Source organism: Brassica napus, chromosome A1 (genome assembly GCF_020379485.1).
Source record: "Brassica napus cultivar Da-Ae chromosome A1, Da-Ae, whole genome shotgun sequence".
In the NCBI taxonomy this organism is placed as follows: Eukaryota; Viridiplantae; Streptophyta; class Magnoliopsida; order Brassicales; family Brassicaceae; genus Brassica; species Brassica napus.
This window is the reverse complement of record NC_063434.1, coordinates 9,283,414-9,302,396: the sequence shown is the minus strand read 5'-3', so window position 1 is coordinate 9,302,396 and position 18,983 is coordinate 9,283,414. Positions and strand designations below refer to the sequence as shown.

Here is an 18,983-nt window from a genome sequence, read left to right as displayed (position 1 = left end):
GTATAAATGTATATCTAAATATCACAATAATATAAAAGGCCAGGTAGATGGTTTTGTTAGATTTAAAATTTATCACTAAAAAGATTTGGTAAAGCACGGAAGCAAACGTGTCGTAATTGTCATGTCAAGTGTAAGGAGGAAGATAGAGGAGAGGTGCGTTAACGACAAGGAAAGAGATGTCAGCCGGTGTGTTCGTTGGTGCGTGCATGTTCGCCACGCACCTCAATCATCATCTTACTAGCTCATGCTTTTTTTACTCTAAAAACGCAATCATGAACACATTGCACTCGGTCCACAGAGCAAGAAAGAGCGAGAGATGAGTACGGCGACTGAGATAATGGAGAGAGACGCAATGGCTACGGTGGCTCCCTACGCTCCGGTCACCTTTCACCGCCGTGCTCGTGTTGACATGGATGATAGACTTCCTAAACCTTGTAATAACGCCTTTCTCTTGCATCCTAGTTGTTGTCAACATGCGTATACATCATGCATGTATCTATATATATAGATATTTTGTATGGATGGATTTAAAGAAACCCGTTTAAAAATAATGAAAATATCATATATTTTCATTATTTCACTCTCTGTGTAATATATGCATGTGAGAATATTTTTATGCGCATGATAGTATAGATAGTAATTAAGAAAATATGGTCTAATTTGTAAGTTTATATATACATAGCATCCAAATGTATATATCACACATTTGGTGTTAATTGATGATTTGCATATAGATATGCCAAGAGCACTGCAAGCACCCGACAGAGAGCATCCGTATGGAACCCCAGGCCATAAGAATTATGGACTTAGTGTTCTTCAGCAACATGTGGCCTTCTTCGATTTAGATGATAATGGAATTATCTATCCTTGGGAGACCTACTCTGGTACATACAAATTATATTTTTTATATATACATACATGTGTTTTCATTAGTATATATTTGAAAGTTTTGATTCCAACTTGTCATTAGGACTGCGAATGCTTGGTTTCAATATCATTGTATCGCTTATCGCAGCCGCTGTAATCAACTTGGCCCTTAGCTATGCTACTCTTCCGGTAACACGAATTCTCATCCTTCTCCCAACATATATATATCGTGTAGATTTGATTGTTCTACTCTAGGCTCTCGACCATAATAATGCAGGGATGGTTTCCTTCGCCGTTCTTCCCAATATACATACACAATATACACAAGTCAAAGCATGGAAGCGACTCAAGAACATATGACAATGAAGGGAGGTGAATGACCGCTGAATATATTGTAAAAATTGGTCATAAACCATGATGCACTGGTCTATATATAACCCACCTTATGTTAAATCGCAGGTTTATGCCGGTGAATCTTGAGTTGATATTTAGCAAATATGCGAAAACATTGCCAGACAAGTTGAGTCTTGGAGAATTATGGGAGATGACACAAGGACAACGTGACGCATGGGACATCTTCGGATGGTACGTACACGAACCCTCCTTTATCAACCTTTAGTTAGTTTTGTTACAAAAATGATCTTTAGGGTGTACATATGTGTTTGTGTATAATTAGGTTCGCAAGCAAAATAGAGTGGGGGTTGTTGTACTTGCTAGCGAGGGATGAAGAAGGGTTTCTGTCAAAAGAAGCGATTAGGAGGTGTTTTGACGGGAGCTTGTTCGAGTATTGTGCCAAGATATACGCAGGTATCAATGAAGACAAGACAGCCTACTACTAAAAGTAAATGGTAGAGGAGCTTTAGGCTGATAATCGTCGATGTGAATGTAACTTGTGTCTAAAGCAGAGTCCATGTGTTTGTTATGTTATGTCAAAATCTGTAAGGTAGAAGTATGATCAGTTGCAGCTGGTATAGAAAAACTTCTATGTTGAATAATAGTATGTTTTGTTGTTGTGTTTGTGTTTGTATCAACCCTTTTTTAGTTATTTCCAGTTCAAATGTAATTTTTCATTGTTGTTACTTGGTATTGAGAATCATTTCTTGTATAAAAACTCTTGTAAACTGGGTGACTGAAAAATCAATAATGGTTTTAGTCGTGCAATCTTCAAGTAATCTCATTGTTCCATCAATGTTAACGCCTTGATCCATAAGTAATAACCTCGAATCATTTTTGAATCTCTTTGCCCTTTTAGAATTATTAGTAGACGAAATCTAAATCTCTTTTCTTCTTTGGACTTTTTTTTAATATTTGGACTGGCTACTTGCTGTGATACTTTCTTCAGTGTAAACAATTACTGTTACAATTCTAACTCCTTGTGCTGCTGGAATATGAATGCTTGTACACACATTCGATAACCATTCATCTTGTTGGAGTAAATCTCTCTCAAGTCTTTTTTTTTTTTTTTTGTTTCTTGCTTTGTGGAACAGGCTACATTTTACTTTGGTCATTACAGCCACCGTCTGCTGTTGGTTGATGTAAGTTTGTGAAGTTGGATGCACACACCACTAATACGATTTGATTCATTATCTCATCGTTTTTTTCTGTGGGGCAGGTGGGCAATTGTATACATTGCGCAGATGAAGCCTCTCATTGTCCCTATCCTAAGCGAGGTTGAGTAGATACCCAATCTCTACTCAAAACACAATAACCCCCCATGTCTTCCTCGCACGAGCAAACCAACTATTTGAGTGTATGCTCTGTCTTTCTTTTTCTTCTTCAAACATATTTTTTTTGCAATGTGGTACAAAAATACATCCCCCCCCTCTTGAATCTTGGTCTCATTCACTTTCACTTCTGGAACAGTCTTCACATTATACTCTAAAGACTAGAGAGTGTATTATTATTGATATAATAAATTTTTATTTGGAAGAATATTATCATAGTGCTTCCAATTATTATCTTCTTCATCTTCTTCTCAGGGATTTTGGGATTCTGCTAATACATTTTTGGCAAGTTCCTATCAACATCAATAATCCAAGCATGAACTCATTCCAACAGCCAGTCCCTGTCAAATGGTCCAAACGGTTCAAGTGAAACTCTCTATTGAAATGACTGTGAGCTTCAAAATTGTTATTGAGGTCTTTTCTTATGAAATTACAAAACTTGAATTTTGACATAAACACACTCATTTTAACTACCATCACACACAACACTCTTTAACTAACATTACAAGTAAAATCCGGAACCAACAGTATTCTTTTTTTCAAACAACCCCAGTGTGACTTAAATAGATCTCGCCTGTATCGTATAAACTTCTTCTGTCTTGCACTGTGACACAGACTCTTGAACGAGTTGTGATTCTCTTCCTCAGTTCTACTTCGGAAGTAGTAGTAGGGTTGTCAAAGTTCGGCCCCTTATAGGAAGTAATCAGGGGCAGGCTTTTTAGCGGGAGGCCCTCTCGAGTCCTGCCATTTAGAGTTATGTCACTTTACTGAACTGCTCATAGTAAGATATATTTTCACTAAAAGGGGGTCCAAACCTGCTGCGCTGCCTCGAACACACGGAACTCTTTGTTTAGATTCTCATCGAGCTCAAGAATCGAAGCCACATTACCGCACCTGGATTATAATTGTACATAGGAGTAAATGAAAAGATCAAGCTAAAAGGGAGGAAGATACACACTCTGAGTATCTTTTTTTTTTACCTGTAACAGTAATTTGGGGCTGACCAGACTGTGACAATCTGGCTATCGAACATCCATTTGAAACCCTCCATAACAAGCTGATGGGCTCGGGCAATATAGTCTATGTTGTTTGTGTGGTTAAAAGAGGAGACAACACTGCCGCCAAAAAGGAACCCAGCACCACGAGGACTCAATCCCCAGCCATCAACAATATCTTCAGGATCAGACCATAGGAGGTCACACATGGCACCATCATGTGGCACTTCTTGCTTCCGGTCAATTGTCCTGATCTGCCATAAATAAATGTATATGGGGTTTCGTCAGTTGAAACTTGTGAATTATATCAGTAGATAGATAGAGAGCTGTTTCTATCAAACCTGATCAAGAGTAATGATAGCTGGAGAGAGACCGCCATGAACACAGAATATCTTGTTCTCAACAACAGCTGAAAGACTAATTGTACATAATAAAAAGAGACGCATCAGTTTAAGAGTAAAAAAAAAATGAAAGAGAGATTGAGGTGAGTAAGTACCTCATGTAGTCGAAAATGTCGGTGCAGTATCTCCAGACATTAACAGAGCCATATTTACGCAAACACTCATCATAAAATCCATAAACCTACTAAAAGCAGACTCTGTAAACACTCATATATAAAAAAAAAACCCAAAGAAACTGTCAATGAGACAAGTGCATTCACCCACCTGTGTGATTTGCCTGCTTTCGTGGTTTCCTCTGATGAGAGTTATACGGTCTGGATATCTAACCTGAGAATACATCAAAAGCAACCCACTTTAGTTATTCTAAAACCTATTTAGAAGACAATGAAACACAAACACCCTCCCGTCCGTTACCTTGAGAGCGAGCAGAAGTAGAAAGGTCTCAACAGAGTAGTAACCACGATCAACAAAATCACCAAGAAACAAGTAATTGGTCTTAGGGCAATCACCCCCAACTTTGAAAAGCTCCATCATATCATAGAACTGCCCATGTATGTCCCCACATAGCTATTCCATTTTACAGCAAAAAAAAACAAAACTTCAGCAACTTCACTGTAATCAAAGGCAAAGATCTGACGAAACCATTCCTATTTATTAATTCACGAGAATTTAATTAAATTCCACTTTCAATCCTAGATCGAGAAAAAAAGCAAAGAAGGTAAGTCTCTTACAGTGACGGGAGCATCGACTCTTTGAACGTTGCTCTCTTCAACGAGGATCTCCATGGCTTTGAGGCAAAGAGACTTCACCTCCGATTCGCTCAGTGGCTCGCAGCGTTTCAGCTGCTCTATCTGCTTGTCTAGGTCTGACATTTCTACCCCCTTTTCCTCTTCACCTCCTCTAATCACTCTGAAAAATTGAGATGATAATCAACCAAAATTTATCGTAGAGAGAGTAGTGTGGTTAGGTCATCTTCCTTCCCGGGAGAGCTGCTTCTCTCCGCTGGGGTATTTTCTCTCTCTCTCTCCTTCCCTAAATGTTCTTTGTTTTATTCAAAACCACCCCCACTTCTTTTCTATAATTGTATATTCGGCCCGTAAAGTCCTGAAATCGACACTCCGAACCCAGGGCTAATTTAGTTTTACAAGGCCCGGCCCGTGTATAATTAAGTCGCGCCACTTTCATAAAACTCCACTTGAGTGTTAGTTTTTTCTTTTTTAATAAACAGGCCCGGCCCGTTATATGTCTAATATTAGGTTCCTATGAACAATCTACATGGACATGTAAGACTCAGATTCCAACTCCATCCAGAAATTTTATTATATGCAGACGGAGTTTAATTTTAAAATCTTAAATAATCGATATGTATTCTAAATATCTTTGTCTAATTAATTATGTAAAAAATAAACAAACCTATAAAACTATTATAGTCAATACGTAAAATAAATTATATCGAATTATTACGGTAAATATAATTAATGAAATAGGTTGGAAAAGTGAAAAAAAAGTATAAAAGATATAATAGTTATGTTTTGTAATTCTGTAATAAATGAAGTTAAATTAATTATAAAAAATATTAATGAAGTAGTCAGAATTAGTTTAAAAAAAAAGAAAATATGTAAAAAATCACTTAAAAAGTTAAAATTATGCAAATATTATTTTGTATTTATGTTCTAATAGAATAGACCAGTGATCAAAAACGTGGAGAAGATATTGTCATGCTGAACAGAGTTTCGGTAGAGTTCATAAGCATCATGACAGAGATATCCCACCATCTCTTAAGTTGCATTGTATCATTTATCATTTCACAATACATGTATGTGTTTTATCTTTATTCTCATTTAATGAGTTGTCACAGAAAAGAAGGAACAATGAGACAATTCAAAGGCAAAAACTGAGTGATGTAGCTCATATTGTCATGGTTTTCATTTTCTAGTTTCATAAGAATGTGCTCTGCTTTTCAAAATCTAACACTCAATGTTTCACATAAGTCCATTTAATATTTAATTGGATGATGTTTTTTATCAAACAAATAACAAATCTACTAGGTGGTTGCCTGAAATTTACGGATATAAATATTGTATGAAAATATATATTATGTATACAATGTCATATAGTTTGAAACATTAAAAATAGCTATAAATTTGATGTAAAAATAACAAATGAATATTTAGTAAAAATAAATGCTTGTGAAATTATATATGTAATTATCACATTAACTTCACCAATACATATTATGCATCTTCTTCGGTGTCTTCTTATTTTTCTCATTATCATTTCACTCTTTTTATTAAATTTTTTCTTATGTTTTCCTAATGTTTTACATATTTTTGAAAAATATTTATTTATCTCTTTAAATAGTAATAAAAACATACAATCAATAAACCAAAATCCATCTTAGAATTCTACTCAATCATAAAATTATTCTTTTCAATCATAACATTACCTTATTCACTATATTATTTAAATGAAAAACATTTTTTAAATCGAAATTCTCGCATGTTCCGTTAAATATAATCCGTCCAATCTTCAAAACCTAATTATTTATAAAGTATATTTGGACATTATAAGAAATTAGTTAGTATTATAGAACTACTATATTTTTATATGAATTTGAAATCATTATACAGATTTCTATAAAAAAATTTCTATTCATTATTTTATGTAGTACTAGGAGCGGAGATGTTCAATTAGATATGTTATAATACTTCAAAAATGTTATAGGACGTACCGGGGAGGATCTCGTGAAAGCAATATATATCTATTAAAAGTTTTAAAAACAAACACCTAACTCTAGTAGCTGTTAAGACTATAGTTTCGAGCAAAAAAAAAGTCACCGTCTCAAATACATGATGTTGTCTTCCATAAAATATATTGACTCAGTCCATGCAATTTTTCAAACGCAATCTGGAGCACGTGATGACCAGTGTCTCATTTTATGTAATATGTGTCTTCGTCAAAATCTCATACCTTTCGATACGTTTAATTTAAAATCAAGCAACAAACGTTTGCTCAGAATAGAAATGACAAAGCAACAATAGACATGTAGCGCAAGTTTACAATATACAGTTAGGAGAGAGAAATCTATGTGTGACACTGTCAATGAATGTAATTGCTTAGTGTATTTACAAATTTGAATTTTGATGGCCTTTTTTTACTATTATTAAGATTACTAGGGTTGGATCCACCCTACGGGCGGGTAAGCAAATGAAAAATTATATTTAAAATTTACATGAAATTTTTGGTTTATTTTTAATTATAATTTTCACTATTTTTACTATATATTTGACTATTTTTTTATTTTAGAAATTATATGTTTATTACTATATGAAAATAAATATATTTATTTCACTGTGTTCAAAATTTTTTTTTTAAATTTAATAGATTTTTAATATAATTCTTCTTAAATTTTATAATTTAAACAATTAGAAGAAAATCCAATTTATTATATTTTTCTTTATAAAAATAAGCAAGTAGCTTAAAATAAGATATTAATTGTTTCTGTTTAATATTTATAAATAACATGTTAGGTTATAATTTATGAATTATTATATTTGATTAAAAATATGTTAATGTTTTTTTTTAAGTTTCTTCAAACTCACATCAATAAAAATTTGAAAAAAATGAATTCCGTAATTGTTTTTCTTTTTTTACCACCAAAATCTAGGCTAAACTAATAAAAAATAGAAAATACAAATAGTATTGGTAGCTACAAAGACAATTTAAGAAGCATTGATGTATTGCTAATAAATATAGTTCAAATGTTAAAAAAATGTGAATTTTATTATAAATTTTAAAATTTACACTGATGTGTCATGTGTAATTAAGAAATGGATGTCTAATCCAAGAAAACAAAATTACCAAGAAAATTATTTACTTGATTAAATAGAGTAGTTTATTTTATTTTGTAGTAATTATATATCTTCTCAAATTAAAACCAGATAATTAAAGGTGGTGAAGTACTGAACAAACATGATGAAATTGAACATCCACCACAAATATAGTTGGTCCTTGGAAAATAGAAAATGAATACTCAAAAATATCATAAAATAATACTTACAATTTACCAATATATTTTCTCAGAATTTGCATTAACTCTTTTTAGTAGGTATAATATATGTTTTCAGTATTAGGAAAATATATACATACTAAATTATTCATTATCTAAAAATAAGTTTTATAATGTTAAACCTCCTAAAAGCTGATGTGTCTACAAATTCGAACCCATTAATTGGTGTTCTCTAAACCCCTCTTATGATGTAAAAGTTTTAAATTGTAATAGTTTTTTTTTTAAAATTGATGTACTGAAAGGGCAATGGTAAAAACCTACCAAGAAAGTTACTAACTCTTGACAATTTTTTCTATTCTGAAGTCCTTTTGTGGACCTCGCAGCATTTGTTAGAGACGTCATGAGGTGAACTCTCTCTAGTTCTCTCCCCTCTCTTTTTCTGCAAAACACTTATGTCAGCTCTTCTCCTCCTAGTATTTTGCATGTGTATTTTGCAACGCTTCATCAATTAACTTCAGAAGCTTAGGCTTCACTGACTTTTCTCAAATTTCTTCAAACAAAAAGAGAAAATGTTTGGTCAAGTGACCCATATAGATATTGCCAAAAGAGAGTAACATGCGAACATATTTTGAAATCCCTACGAACTACCTGCAAACCTATCGAGATAAACACATGTGTGCCGATAGTAAGGTATGATGAAACTCTTCTCTCTTATTTCATAAGTTTAAATCATAATTATCACACACCACACCACAAACTTTTATAACAATTGTGAATCAAAGATTATGCGAGCAAACTGCATCTACGCAAAGCTCAAAACTGAAAATAATACAAACTCCTATGAGAAGCCATTTTCTGTCCCCTCATAAGCTTGTTCTGTATGAGATGATCATCCCCGTTGGACACCATTTTTAGGTCGAATTCTTAATTAATTTTTTATTTGAATATATATATATATATATATATGTTAGAGTTATGTATTAAAATAAGTTAGTATACAAATTTTAAACTATTACTTTATTGTTTTCTGCCTAATAAATCTGAAAATTTTAGAACTTATAGTTTGTTGAGGGTTCTATAATATAACACTATAGAGATGATGGTATAAGTAAGAAATTAATGGTCAGACATGAAAAAATCTCTAGCTAGATTGTTACTATAAAAATTGGTTAACATGATTTTAGTTTAACCAATAATTTAAGTGTTACTATTTATAAGGCAAGTCAAAATGACCAAAACAACTGAAAACTTTTGTCCACCAAACCAATTTATGGAAAGCCATTACAAATGAAAGGTTAGACGAAAATCAAACTAAATGACAAATTCTTAAGCAAACACCACCCAAAAGGCCAAAACCTTATACTTAAATCTTACAAATCAGGCCATGAAACGCAAAACAAATTTTTTTTTAACTCTTGAGAAAATGGAAAGTGTCAAAAATACCATAAAGATTCAAAAGGAACCTCAACAACAATTGAAACTACACTAAAAACTAAAAAGCGAAATAGAAACGCTAAGAGCCTAAAACTCCAGCTTCTCTCCAAAAACACATAGCTTCACCATAGACTTTCAAACTCCACCATCATCAGTTACACACTGTTCCTCGTACCTTCCTCTGCAAGCAAACCATGTAACCAAGAAGGATTACCCTGGGCCACATAGGACTGAAGTCTCATCTCCTCTGTCACGCTTTGAGCAATCAAGAAAGCACCCCAGTTAGCCTCTCTTGTCACCATATTCACCTTCCAATCTGTAAGATTACTCAGCACTTCAGTTAACTCCAAACCATACACTCGAAAGGCTGGCCAGGCACGTGGTCTATTAATTGATCCAACCAATTCTGAAGCTCCTAACTCAAAAATCACATGCTGCAACCTGGTGTATCGTCTCTGTTAGAGGCAAAACGCAAACCAATTCATCTCTTCTCATTTCTTTATTCTTATTTATAAATAAGCTAAGCTTCTTCTACAGGGAAGAAAAATTCTCATTGCTGCTTACCCTATCCTTCTGGTTGAAGCTGAAAGCACAGAAGGTATAAACTCAATAAACGTGTGATGAATCTCTTATCTAACGGCATCCCAGGTTTACCTTGCTCCAGCTTGCAGCTAACTTCAGATTCAATCTCTTGGACAACATCTTTAAACCCTTGTTTCAACCTTCAAATTTCAAACAGACCTCTAGATTTCAATACGAAAAAAATCCGGATTCATGACAGAAACAAAAGTGAAGCCATGAAGAACCCTATCACTGCAACACGACCTGCAAGACAAAAACTTCAAACTTCAAATTATGTTTAGCTGCAAAGTATGCAAGATATGGAAATCACCGTTAATTGAGGAGTTGATATTCTTGTTATTACAATCCTTATAATTAAAAACTACAATCCCAGCAGATCCGGACTTAAACCAAAAAAACACACACAACAGAGAAGAAACCATTCATGAGTTTCCATAATTAGACCCGAGAAAAGGATAAAAAGAAGAATCATACTTTTTTTGCCCTTTGCTCAAATTTTGTAGCTCAATAATCTAGGAAGAAACGATGGCTGCATGAAAAACAAAAAGACCATGAGTGAGAAAGACAATCAGTATCAGCTGAGCTAAAAGAATGATGCAGAGAGAGAGAGAGACACAATTGATTTACGTTGAAAAGAGAGCGAATGCGAAGAATGTTGTAGAGACGAGCAGGTTTACAGTAGATCAAGAGATTCTCATCAGGTGGTGAAATCACCTCCTCCTCTTGTGACGATTTTGCGCAACAATTCTGCCTACACATTCTCTTTCTGTCTAAGCAATTCAGTAGCTACAATTAGATCGGCTCCTGGGTAGAGTTTTCTGCAATTAGGATTATTCAATCAATGGAAGCAGATCTGGAAAAAAAAGAAGGCAACAACAGAAGTTTGAACCTAAAAAAAGAGCAAAGTGAAGTCGAAGATCTCAAGAGCTATTAGCTACAAAGGGAGCTCTGGAACCTGATCGGAGAGGGTTGATGTGGCCTGGAGAAGAATAGGAGAGAGAGAGAGAGGCGGAGGCCGATGAAGAGTAGATGAAAGCCACTGAGTCAGAGGATAGCTTGTGGATCAGAGCGTAAATCCGCATCCATAGCTTGGGGATCATAGGATCTAAGCTATGTCTCTACAGATTCCGATACTTGATTCTCAACCGGAACCTAGCTCACCGAGGAAGACCCGCCGGCACCGCCACAGCCTAAGCAATTAAAAAATCAAAAATCAGATTTGAAAAAAAAAAAAAGAAACTCAGATTCGGTCGAGACGTACAGATTCAATAGCGGATCTTAACCTTAGATGGCTTGGTAGGGCGTGGAGATGATGTTTCAAGGGATGATGAAGAAGAACAGAAACACTTGGAAGCCAAAGAGCTACCTCTCGTCTCAATTTTTTTTGTTAGTTCAGCGGAAAGCGAGATTCTATGATTTTTCACTTTAATGGAGCTTTAATAGTTGGAAGACAAAGTGGGAAAGGGAAGAGAAAGAGGATTTGTAACTGGTGTCTTTATTCTTTAGAGCATCTGTATTGGTGGGATGAAGAGAGAGGGAGAAGAGGTCCCTTGTTCTGTTTTTTTTTTTTTTTTTTTTTTTTTTTTGGTCATAGGAGAGTAAGGGACAGCCCTTAATTAAGGGCTTTTCCCTTCTCTTTCTTCCTCGGTTCCCACCCATTTCCCCTAAGGGATGCCTTAAGGGCCTTCCAATACAGATGCTCTTAGGTTTCTCCTGCGAAAGGAATAGCACAGAGATTAAAGGTCATTTGTCAATGGTGCTGACATGTCATTTTGTGATAGGTTAATTTAATTTGCATACATGGATAGGCTGACTGATGCTCATATATCTCTTTTAGTATTAGTTAGCTTACTTTTTTTTTTGTGCAATAATAAGATTATTACTTACTGGCTACATAGTATAGTAATTTCTGCTAGCCAACAAACTTTCAAAAATAAAGAATAAACTTAATGACTTAAAAACAAATGAATTGAAGTGTCTCATTTGCCTCCGTCCACACGACCATGCCATGGTTTCTCTGTCCGAAGCAGAGAAAAAAAAAAGAAATCATCTATCCTGTAGAAATCTTTATTTTCAAGTCTTGGCACGCTTGCTGTTGAAAGGGGACATGCTCGGACTCAGACAAGGGCTCAAGCGCAGACTTGGACTCTCTTCCCTTAGCGTACCATTCAGAGCCCCTAACTCCTTCAGTTGTTCCCTCTTGTAGTGGTCAATTGATTTGTCCACTGGCTTTAGGAGCGACTCCAGGAAATGCACTGCATGCTCCAATCTAGAGTTTATTATGTTCTCTGTAAGCTCGGCTTCGATCAGTAAATGTAGTGGCTCGCTGAGATGTTTGTAACATTGCTTACCTTTGAGCTTCTCCTCCTTGACAGTATCTTTCACAGATCTCGTCCTCTAATAAACACCCTATAGTGTCTTGCAATCTCAAAATCAAGCTTTCCATTTGTGAGCGCCGGACCAAGGGATCTAAATGGACTGCCAGGCTCATATATATCAAGGTCGGAGAAAATGGAGAGCCTCCTAATTTCTTGATTTAGTAGTCTGCAGCAATGTGGCATAAGTTGTGAAAAAGAAGCAGGAAGAGGAAACTGGGAGAAGCTTCCAGGAAGGATCCTCTCTTCCATCGCCGCGAAACCTTCGCCGGATTCCATCATATCTGCCACTCAGAGATAGTGAAGAGAAGATTGGCGGAGGATCTGCCGCCGATCAAAAACTATAACTTCTCTGTGGGAAGAAGGAGACGGACGTAACACACGTTCCATATCCGCAGTGCCTCCACATCAATATACTGCAAATCAATCCAAGTATGAGAAGATGATATTTCAAAAGTTAAACACAATTAAAGATATGGCCTTAGTTGATTCCATCAGCCACCCAGAACTAATTCAATTCAAGCCATGATATTTCTCAGGGAGACCACCAAGAACCAGTGATCTAGCAAATCATTAGCTGGAACATATCTATACGTATTTAACTGAGTATGAAGCTAATTCTAATTCTTAAAACTTTTTAATAGCAGATCTGGAATATGAAGCTCTGTGGACAGGAGTACATTCAACAGAATCTGAACTATACAATACCACTGGGAACCACTTCCAACACAAAAGGATTCATCGTTCGCTATATTCAGTTTTTCACTCCCTGAATTCCGGTTTCAGAGACTCAATCTCATCGATTACAGCGCGCAATCTCTCGTGTACAAAGAAATAACTTTTGAGACTATGACTATGTCTGGTGACGAAACTAAAACAACACTTGAAGAGGTTAAAACAAAAATACCTGACCTTCCTACTCCAAAGCCTTGCTTGCGTAAGCTATGCCTGGAAATCTCTGTGGAAAGGAATTGTTTCAGAAATCAAACTGCAAAAAAAAAAAAAAAACTTTTAACTCTTCCATTAAAATTCCAAAAACAAAACCTCAGGATAACATATAACGATCATGTTTTTCTATCTAAGAAGCATGATATATACAAGTCCACAACATTCAAACATGTAATCACGGGGAAAAAAAAACTGAGACTGGCTGTGAAGATTCATCCTACTCTCAACCCCCTACAATTTATAGGGTCTGAGGTGATTCGGTTCTCATTGTATGGGAAGGGAGACAGAGAGTTCGAAATTGTCAATGAGTTTAATGAGAATAATAGTATTTATTGTCTAAGCTAAGAGGAATACATTGAATTGAACCAAAAGGAAGAGATGAATATGAAGAGATAGGAGAGGTGGAGAGTAGAGAAAAAGAAATCGTGTTTCTGCAGACTTACGAAAAACAGGCAGTGATGGTGAGGTTGAAGGGTCGACGAAGGAAAACAATGAAAACCTAATTGTCATAAAACGATAGAGCTTGTTTTTTATCGGACCATTTTTTACCGGGCCATCTACCCAAATTTTTTAGTGGATCATATAACCAAACAATGAGACTTGAACTAAAATGTATTAAAATTAAATTAAATATATCAAACCAAACGTGAAGTCTTTGCGGAGACTTATCAGCATGGGACCCACAAATAATAAACAGATGTTGATACCAGCAAGCCATGAGCTTCACAATAAAACGGTCCACCAACAAAACACAGTTATTAAAACCCACGAAACAACATATAAATGAAACGCGGATAGAAGATGCGTTTAGACACGTGTCAACTCATGACGAACCCATTTAGTGACGTGGCTCACTATAAAAGAAGAGAGTTTCTTTTTTAAGTTATTAGATATATAAATATAAAAAGAATTGATCAAACATTATTACATTTTCTATAACTTTGAAAATTAGCTACCACTAATTATTATTTGTAATATCATTTAGGTTATTTGGCAAGTGATAGCAATTAGTTTTAGACTTATCTTTTATCTTAGATCTAATTAAAATAATTTAAAATTTTAAAAAGTTTCTTTCATTATATTATTTAGTTTATAAATATAAAAGAGAGTTATCAAACATTATTATTCTTTATATAATTTTAACAATTAGTTCCATAAATCATTATTTATAATATAATTCAGATTATTTGGCAAGTGATATTAATTGGTTCTAGATTTATTGTTTTATTTAAATCTTAAAAAAAATTTGAAATTTATCGACCAAGCAAATCATAACAATTTTCTTAAGACTTCACAAATGATTGACATGTAAGCGAAAATCACTTAAGTGACTTTTCTTTTAATATATAGGAGAATTTTTATTTTTATAAATATTTTATAAACTCATATAAATAATTTAAAATAAAGATGAAATAATTTTGTAAGCCATGATAGATAGTTTAATAAATGTTATATTTTTTTATAAATGACTTATAAGACATATATGGACATCATAAGACATTAATAATTATTATAATTACTAGAGACTTCGGCCGCGCTACGCGCGGAAAATGTTGAGTTTTAATAAGTTTGAGATTGAAAATTTAGACGATAGATATAAATCATGTCTTTTAGCATAAGTCTGCGAACAATCTCATGTAAACTCTTATTCTCTATATATTTAAATTGCTTAGTAAAGTTTGAAAGACATAAGTTGAGTTTAAGATTTTATAAAGAAGTAAGATTTTAAAAAAAAAAGCAATGAAAAAATTGTTTAAAATGCAAATAAATCAAGGTATCAAGCTATGTGGGAAAGAGAATAATAATCCGGATGATGCATGAATTAAAGTCACTCTTTGCTGCATGCTTGTGCATGATTTTTTATTCGCCTTTTGAAATGCTTTATGTAATCAATTGATTTGTTGAAGTAGAAATTTTGTTGCTGGTGATGAACTGAGTAGTAGTTTGCATGGAAAATATTGAATATTATTGTTCTGTTGATAAAAAAAAATAGATATGTATTATGTTTTGATGTGTTTAACAAAATTATTTACCTTGGAAAAGTTTAGGAATTATGCTTGTGATGATGACAACTTTAAATTTCGTATTCTTCTTGTTTTGTAGGATGCTAAAATCTGCCGTTTACTTGTCGCGCAGTATGAATTTAACAATTGTCGACCTGAGATAGAGGTATATGTATGAAGAGAATTATGATTTCGTTTTACCTACTGTGTTAGACTTACATGTTTAGTCGTAGACCAATTGGGGCATCAATATTGAATTCTGGGTGGTACGGATTTATTTTTTGTATTATGAGTATCTGCCCGACGACATCTGCACAATGATTATGAGTTAGAATAAACATCCATATTTGTTTAATTGATATTGGGCTGACTTACTTACCTGGTAAGTAGGTGGGTGTAGTGGCTAAGCACAATAGATTTTTGTAATTCTGGGGAGAGAAATTGTGAACTGGAAATATTGGACCAATGTCTGTAACTTTCGATGTTATTGTCTTTTGATCGATCTGAATGTAATACGGCAGTTGGGTGAGTTTTCGATGTCGTGAATTATGTATGACAGAAAATCCTGAAAATTCAAATATTTTTTGGATTATTTGGCTGAATGTTTCCGGTGAACCGACCTTCTAAATAGTTGTCCCTGAATGTGAACAAATTTTGATGTGCCGAACCAATTGAGTAAATAGTGAGTATTTTAAACCAAATATGTTGAATTGGAAAATACATATATATGTATATGTTAAAGTTTTAATAAAAGGCTTACGTGGTGGTCGTAGCACATGAAGCCGATGCAAACTTTAGTATTATCCGCTTGGTGTTTTCTGATGTTCCAAACACTTCTTATATAAACCGTGATAGGGCGCACTGAGATTCCTTCCTGAAGTTGGTGGATTCTTTGAGGAATGTGTTGCATGTGAGATATCAATGTAAAACATGCGATTTTAAGCAAGAATATACATTCTCCAGTATTACAAAGTTATAATATATTTAAATTAATATTCTGTTAATTATTAAATATTTCATAAAAATAAAAATAATTTATTCTAATGTTGTTTGAATTGATAATATATGTACATACTTTTTTGTAAAATTATTAGGTCTGCGAGTGCAACCAAAACAATATCATTCATACAAAGCATAAGAAATTCATCCGAAATTACAGTTGTCTTACCTACAAAACTTCTAATAGTATAGTTAGCTAACTTCTTAATACAAATTTTATATCATTGACTATATAGATAGATATTCTTACATTGCTTACCACGTTTTTATCTGAAATACATAACTTCCTGCAAAATTGTAATTGCTATTGGAATTACACAAGAATGTCCAATACGATATAATAGAGTTGTATTTTGTAGTATGAACATTATAATTAATATATTTTCGGCGTCTTCTAATATGTAATTTGGCTTGTCTTTTTGGTCTACAAATTGTAATAAATAAGTAAAATATATATATTTTTTTTAAATGTTTAATTTTAATAAATTAGCACTCATCATTAAAATGGGTTATAATTTGTAAAGTATATAATATTGTTTACAAAAATAAATTTATTAACATAGGCTAAACTCTTATATCTATAACTATATATTATCTAAAAATAAATTTATTCGTAAACTATGTAATATATTTTCTAATCACCAGATCGAATGGATTGACGTAAAATTGTTTTAAAACTATCAACAGTATATTGTTTAAAAATGTTTATATAAAAAATATAATAGTATATAATAAACTTTAGTTCATATACTATTTAAAAACATGTTATTAGTAAACTTTGAAGTTTTGGTAATTAATTTAGAATATTAAAGAAAAATCAAATTTAAATTATAAATTTTCTTAAATAATATGATATATGCTACTATGCATAAAAATTTACTAAAATAATAGAGCTGCATTATTTAAACAGAACAGAATTTTTATTTCTAAATTCTGTAAAATACTACAAGGATAGATGTCAAAAGTATAATATAAATTAATTTAAAATGTGTTATATACAAAATATATAAATCAAATAATAATATATTTTATTGTACTTAACTTGAAATATAGCAGTAAGTAAAAAACTAATAAAAAGTTAAATGTATTAAAAAATCACTATCCAGTAACAAAAAATAAATAAATAAAAATCACTATATATTAATAATATGGAATAAAAAATATAAACGATAATATCATAGAGTTACACAATATATAACACTAAAATATAAATTATACATTTAGAACATTGGTTTGGAGTCTGTTTTTGCAAGTCTTTCTCAGAATTTTTTTATATTTAGTCTATAATTCTTCTCTATGTAATTGTCAATCCAATCTTTGATAAATAAAGGGGTTGGATAACGTGTTGGAGCAAGGATAATAAACGCAACAAATGGCCTCAAACAATTATAAACCTTAAGGGTAGAGCCTAGCTTAAAAGCAACGAAAAGTATAAAAGCTTCTACGCTGAACAATTCGAATCAGTTCTGAGATTTAGCCATGGCTTATTTCCGATTAAACACTGCAGAGAATGAAGCAGGAGATGACTTGTTTATCTGCAAGCGATGTGGCTTGGTTGGAGGGTGTGTTATCCATTCTAGTCTTGAACAGCGACTGTTGCAACCAACTCGCTGCAGATCAGATATGTCAATACAGATACCTGCTTACTAATATGTTGAGTTAATATTGATTCTATTTAGCTTACAGAGCTTCTGGAGAATAGTCGTGAGAAGGTGGGAGAGAGGAGCTGTTGGTTTAGGCAAGAAAGAGGTAGGTTTATGAGAGAATCGTTTACAACAGGGTATTAGGCAAGAGTTCCACTATTCAGTTCAAAGAAGCATTGTTAAGAATATTAACTTTCCTTTTCATACGCAGATTGATATAAATATGGTATTCTGTAATGATTTCAAAAAAAAAATACGTTTGTAGAGTAGACATTGAGAGGTATTAATATGTTTGCTTTGATTGCGTAATAGTAAATCACAGTTTCAAATCATTAACGTAGGCAATTCAAGCAAAAAAAAATGAATGATGAAAATCATTTCTTCTTCCACTTTGTTTCAAAAGAGGGAGTCATTCTTTATGACTAAAGGAAACTTCAATCCAAAAACATCAACAACAAAGAAAAAAAATAATGCAAAGAGAGTGGTGCATATAGATGGAGCGCAAAGTCAATCCTGTGAGCGTTTAGTTTCTTCTGATTCTCACCTCCTCTTCAAGCATCTGCACACTGCATCATTTGAGACAATTGGAACAATCAAATCAAAATTTTCCTAAATTTTAGAAGTATCGTAAACAAAAAATATCAAAAGTGGAGTTTTATCTTTACTACTACTACCTTCTGCTCCAAGAAACGAACCTGAGAAGATAGAGCTGTCCCCCTTTATGTCTATGAATATTCACAAACTTAAAGACTCGTAGCACTCTGTCCTCATCACACCAAATTGCAGCATAGGTAAATACAATACATAAAAGATCATAATACAATATGTAAATTGCTCAGAAGGATAAGAAGAAACCATATATCGAAATTGTATTAAAAAAACTTAAACATAAAAGTAAAAAGCCAGAAGTCTGAAAGGAAAAGAACACAAAGCCAAAAGAGAAACATAAAAAAAAAGACTTGGAATGCAGCAAAAAAAAAAAACAATCACTGCATAAGAAGAT

The 18,983-nt window shown here is 33.2% G+C and overlaps 2 protein-coding genes and 1 long non-coding RNA gene across 5 annotated transcripts; 1 reads left to right on the top strand and 2 right to left on the bottom strand.

The window, feature by feature from the left end:
• Window positions 1–289: 289 nt before the first annotated feature.
• On the top strand, window positions 290–1,905 carry LOC106445076 (peroxygenase 1-like; the record flags this gene model as incomplete). The annotated part of the gene is given in 6 exon segments (NM_001315621.1): window positions 290–434; window positions 735–884; window positions 971–1,056; window positions 1,145–1,239; window positions 1,327–1,452; window positions 1,544–1,905. Coding segments are annotated over 6 exon segments (738 nt in total). The 5' UTR covers window positions 290–316.
• Window positions 1,906–2,952: 1,047 nt separating this feature from the next.
• On the bottom strand, window positions 2,953–5,083 carry LOC106445066 (serine/threonine-protein phosphatase PP-X isozyme 1-like). The gene is made up of 8 exons (XM_013886555.3): window positions 4,719–5,083; window positions 4,402–4,554; window positions 4,252–4,314; window positions 4,083–4,168; window positions 3,928–4,003; window positions 3,572–3,840; window positions 3,407–3,485; window positions 2,953–3,332 (listed from the first exon to the last, which is right to left on the bottom strand). The coding sequence occupies exons 1-8, from the start codon at window positions 4,857–4,859 to the stop codon at window positions 3,282–3,284; spliced, it is 918 nt and encodes a 305-aa protein (XP_013742009.1). The 5' UTR covers window positions 4,860–5,083; the 3' UTR covers window positions 2,953–3,281.
• A 3,222-nt stretch (window positions 5,084–8,305) lies between these two features.
• On the bottom strand, window positions 8,306–13,935 carry LOC106393511. 3 transcript variants are annotated; one of them, XR_007317045.1, is made up of 7 exons: window positions 13,779–13,935; window positions 13,295–13,375; window positions 11,296–12,803; window positions 10,968–11,202; window positions 10,640–10,830; window positions 9,995–10,541; window positions 8,306–9,885 (listed from the first exon to the last, which is right to left on the bottom strand). It is a non-coding gene; the product is annotated as an uncharacterized LOC106393511 (long non-coding RNA). The 3 variants fall into 3 exon arrangements; XR_007317043.1 differs by having other exon boundaries at window positions 8,307–9,885; window positions 11,274–12,803; XR_007317044.1 differs by having other exon boundaries at window positions 8,307–9,885; window positions 11,274–12,803; window positions 13,300–13,375; window positions 13,779–13,903.
• Window positions 13,936–18,983: the final 5,048 nt, after the last annotated feature.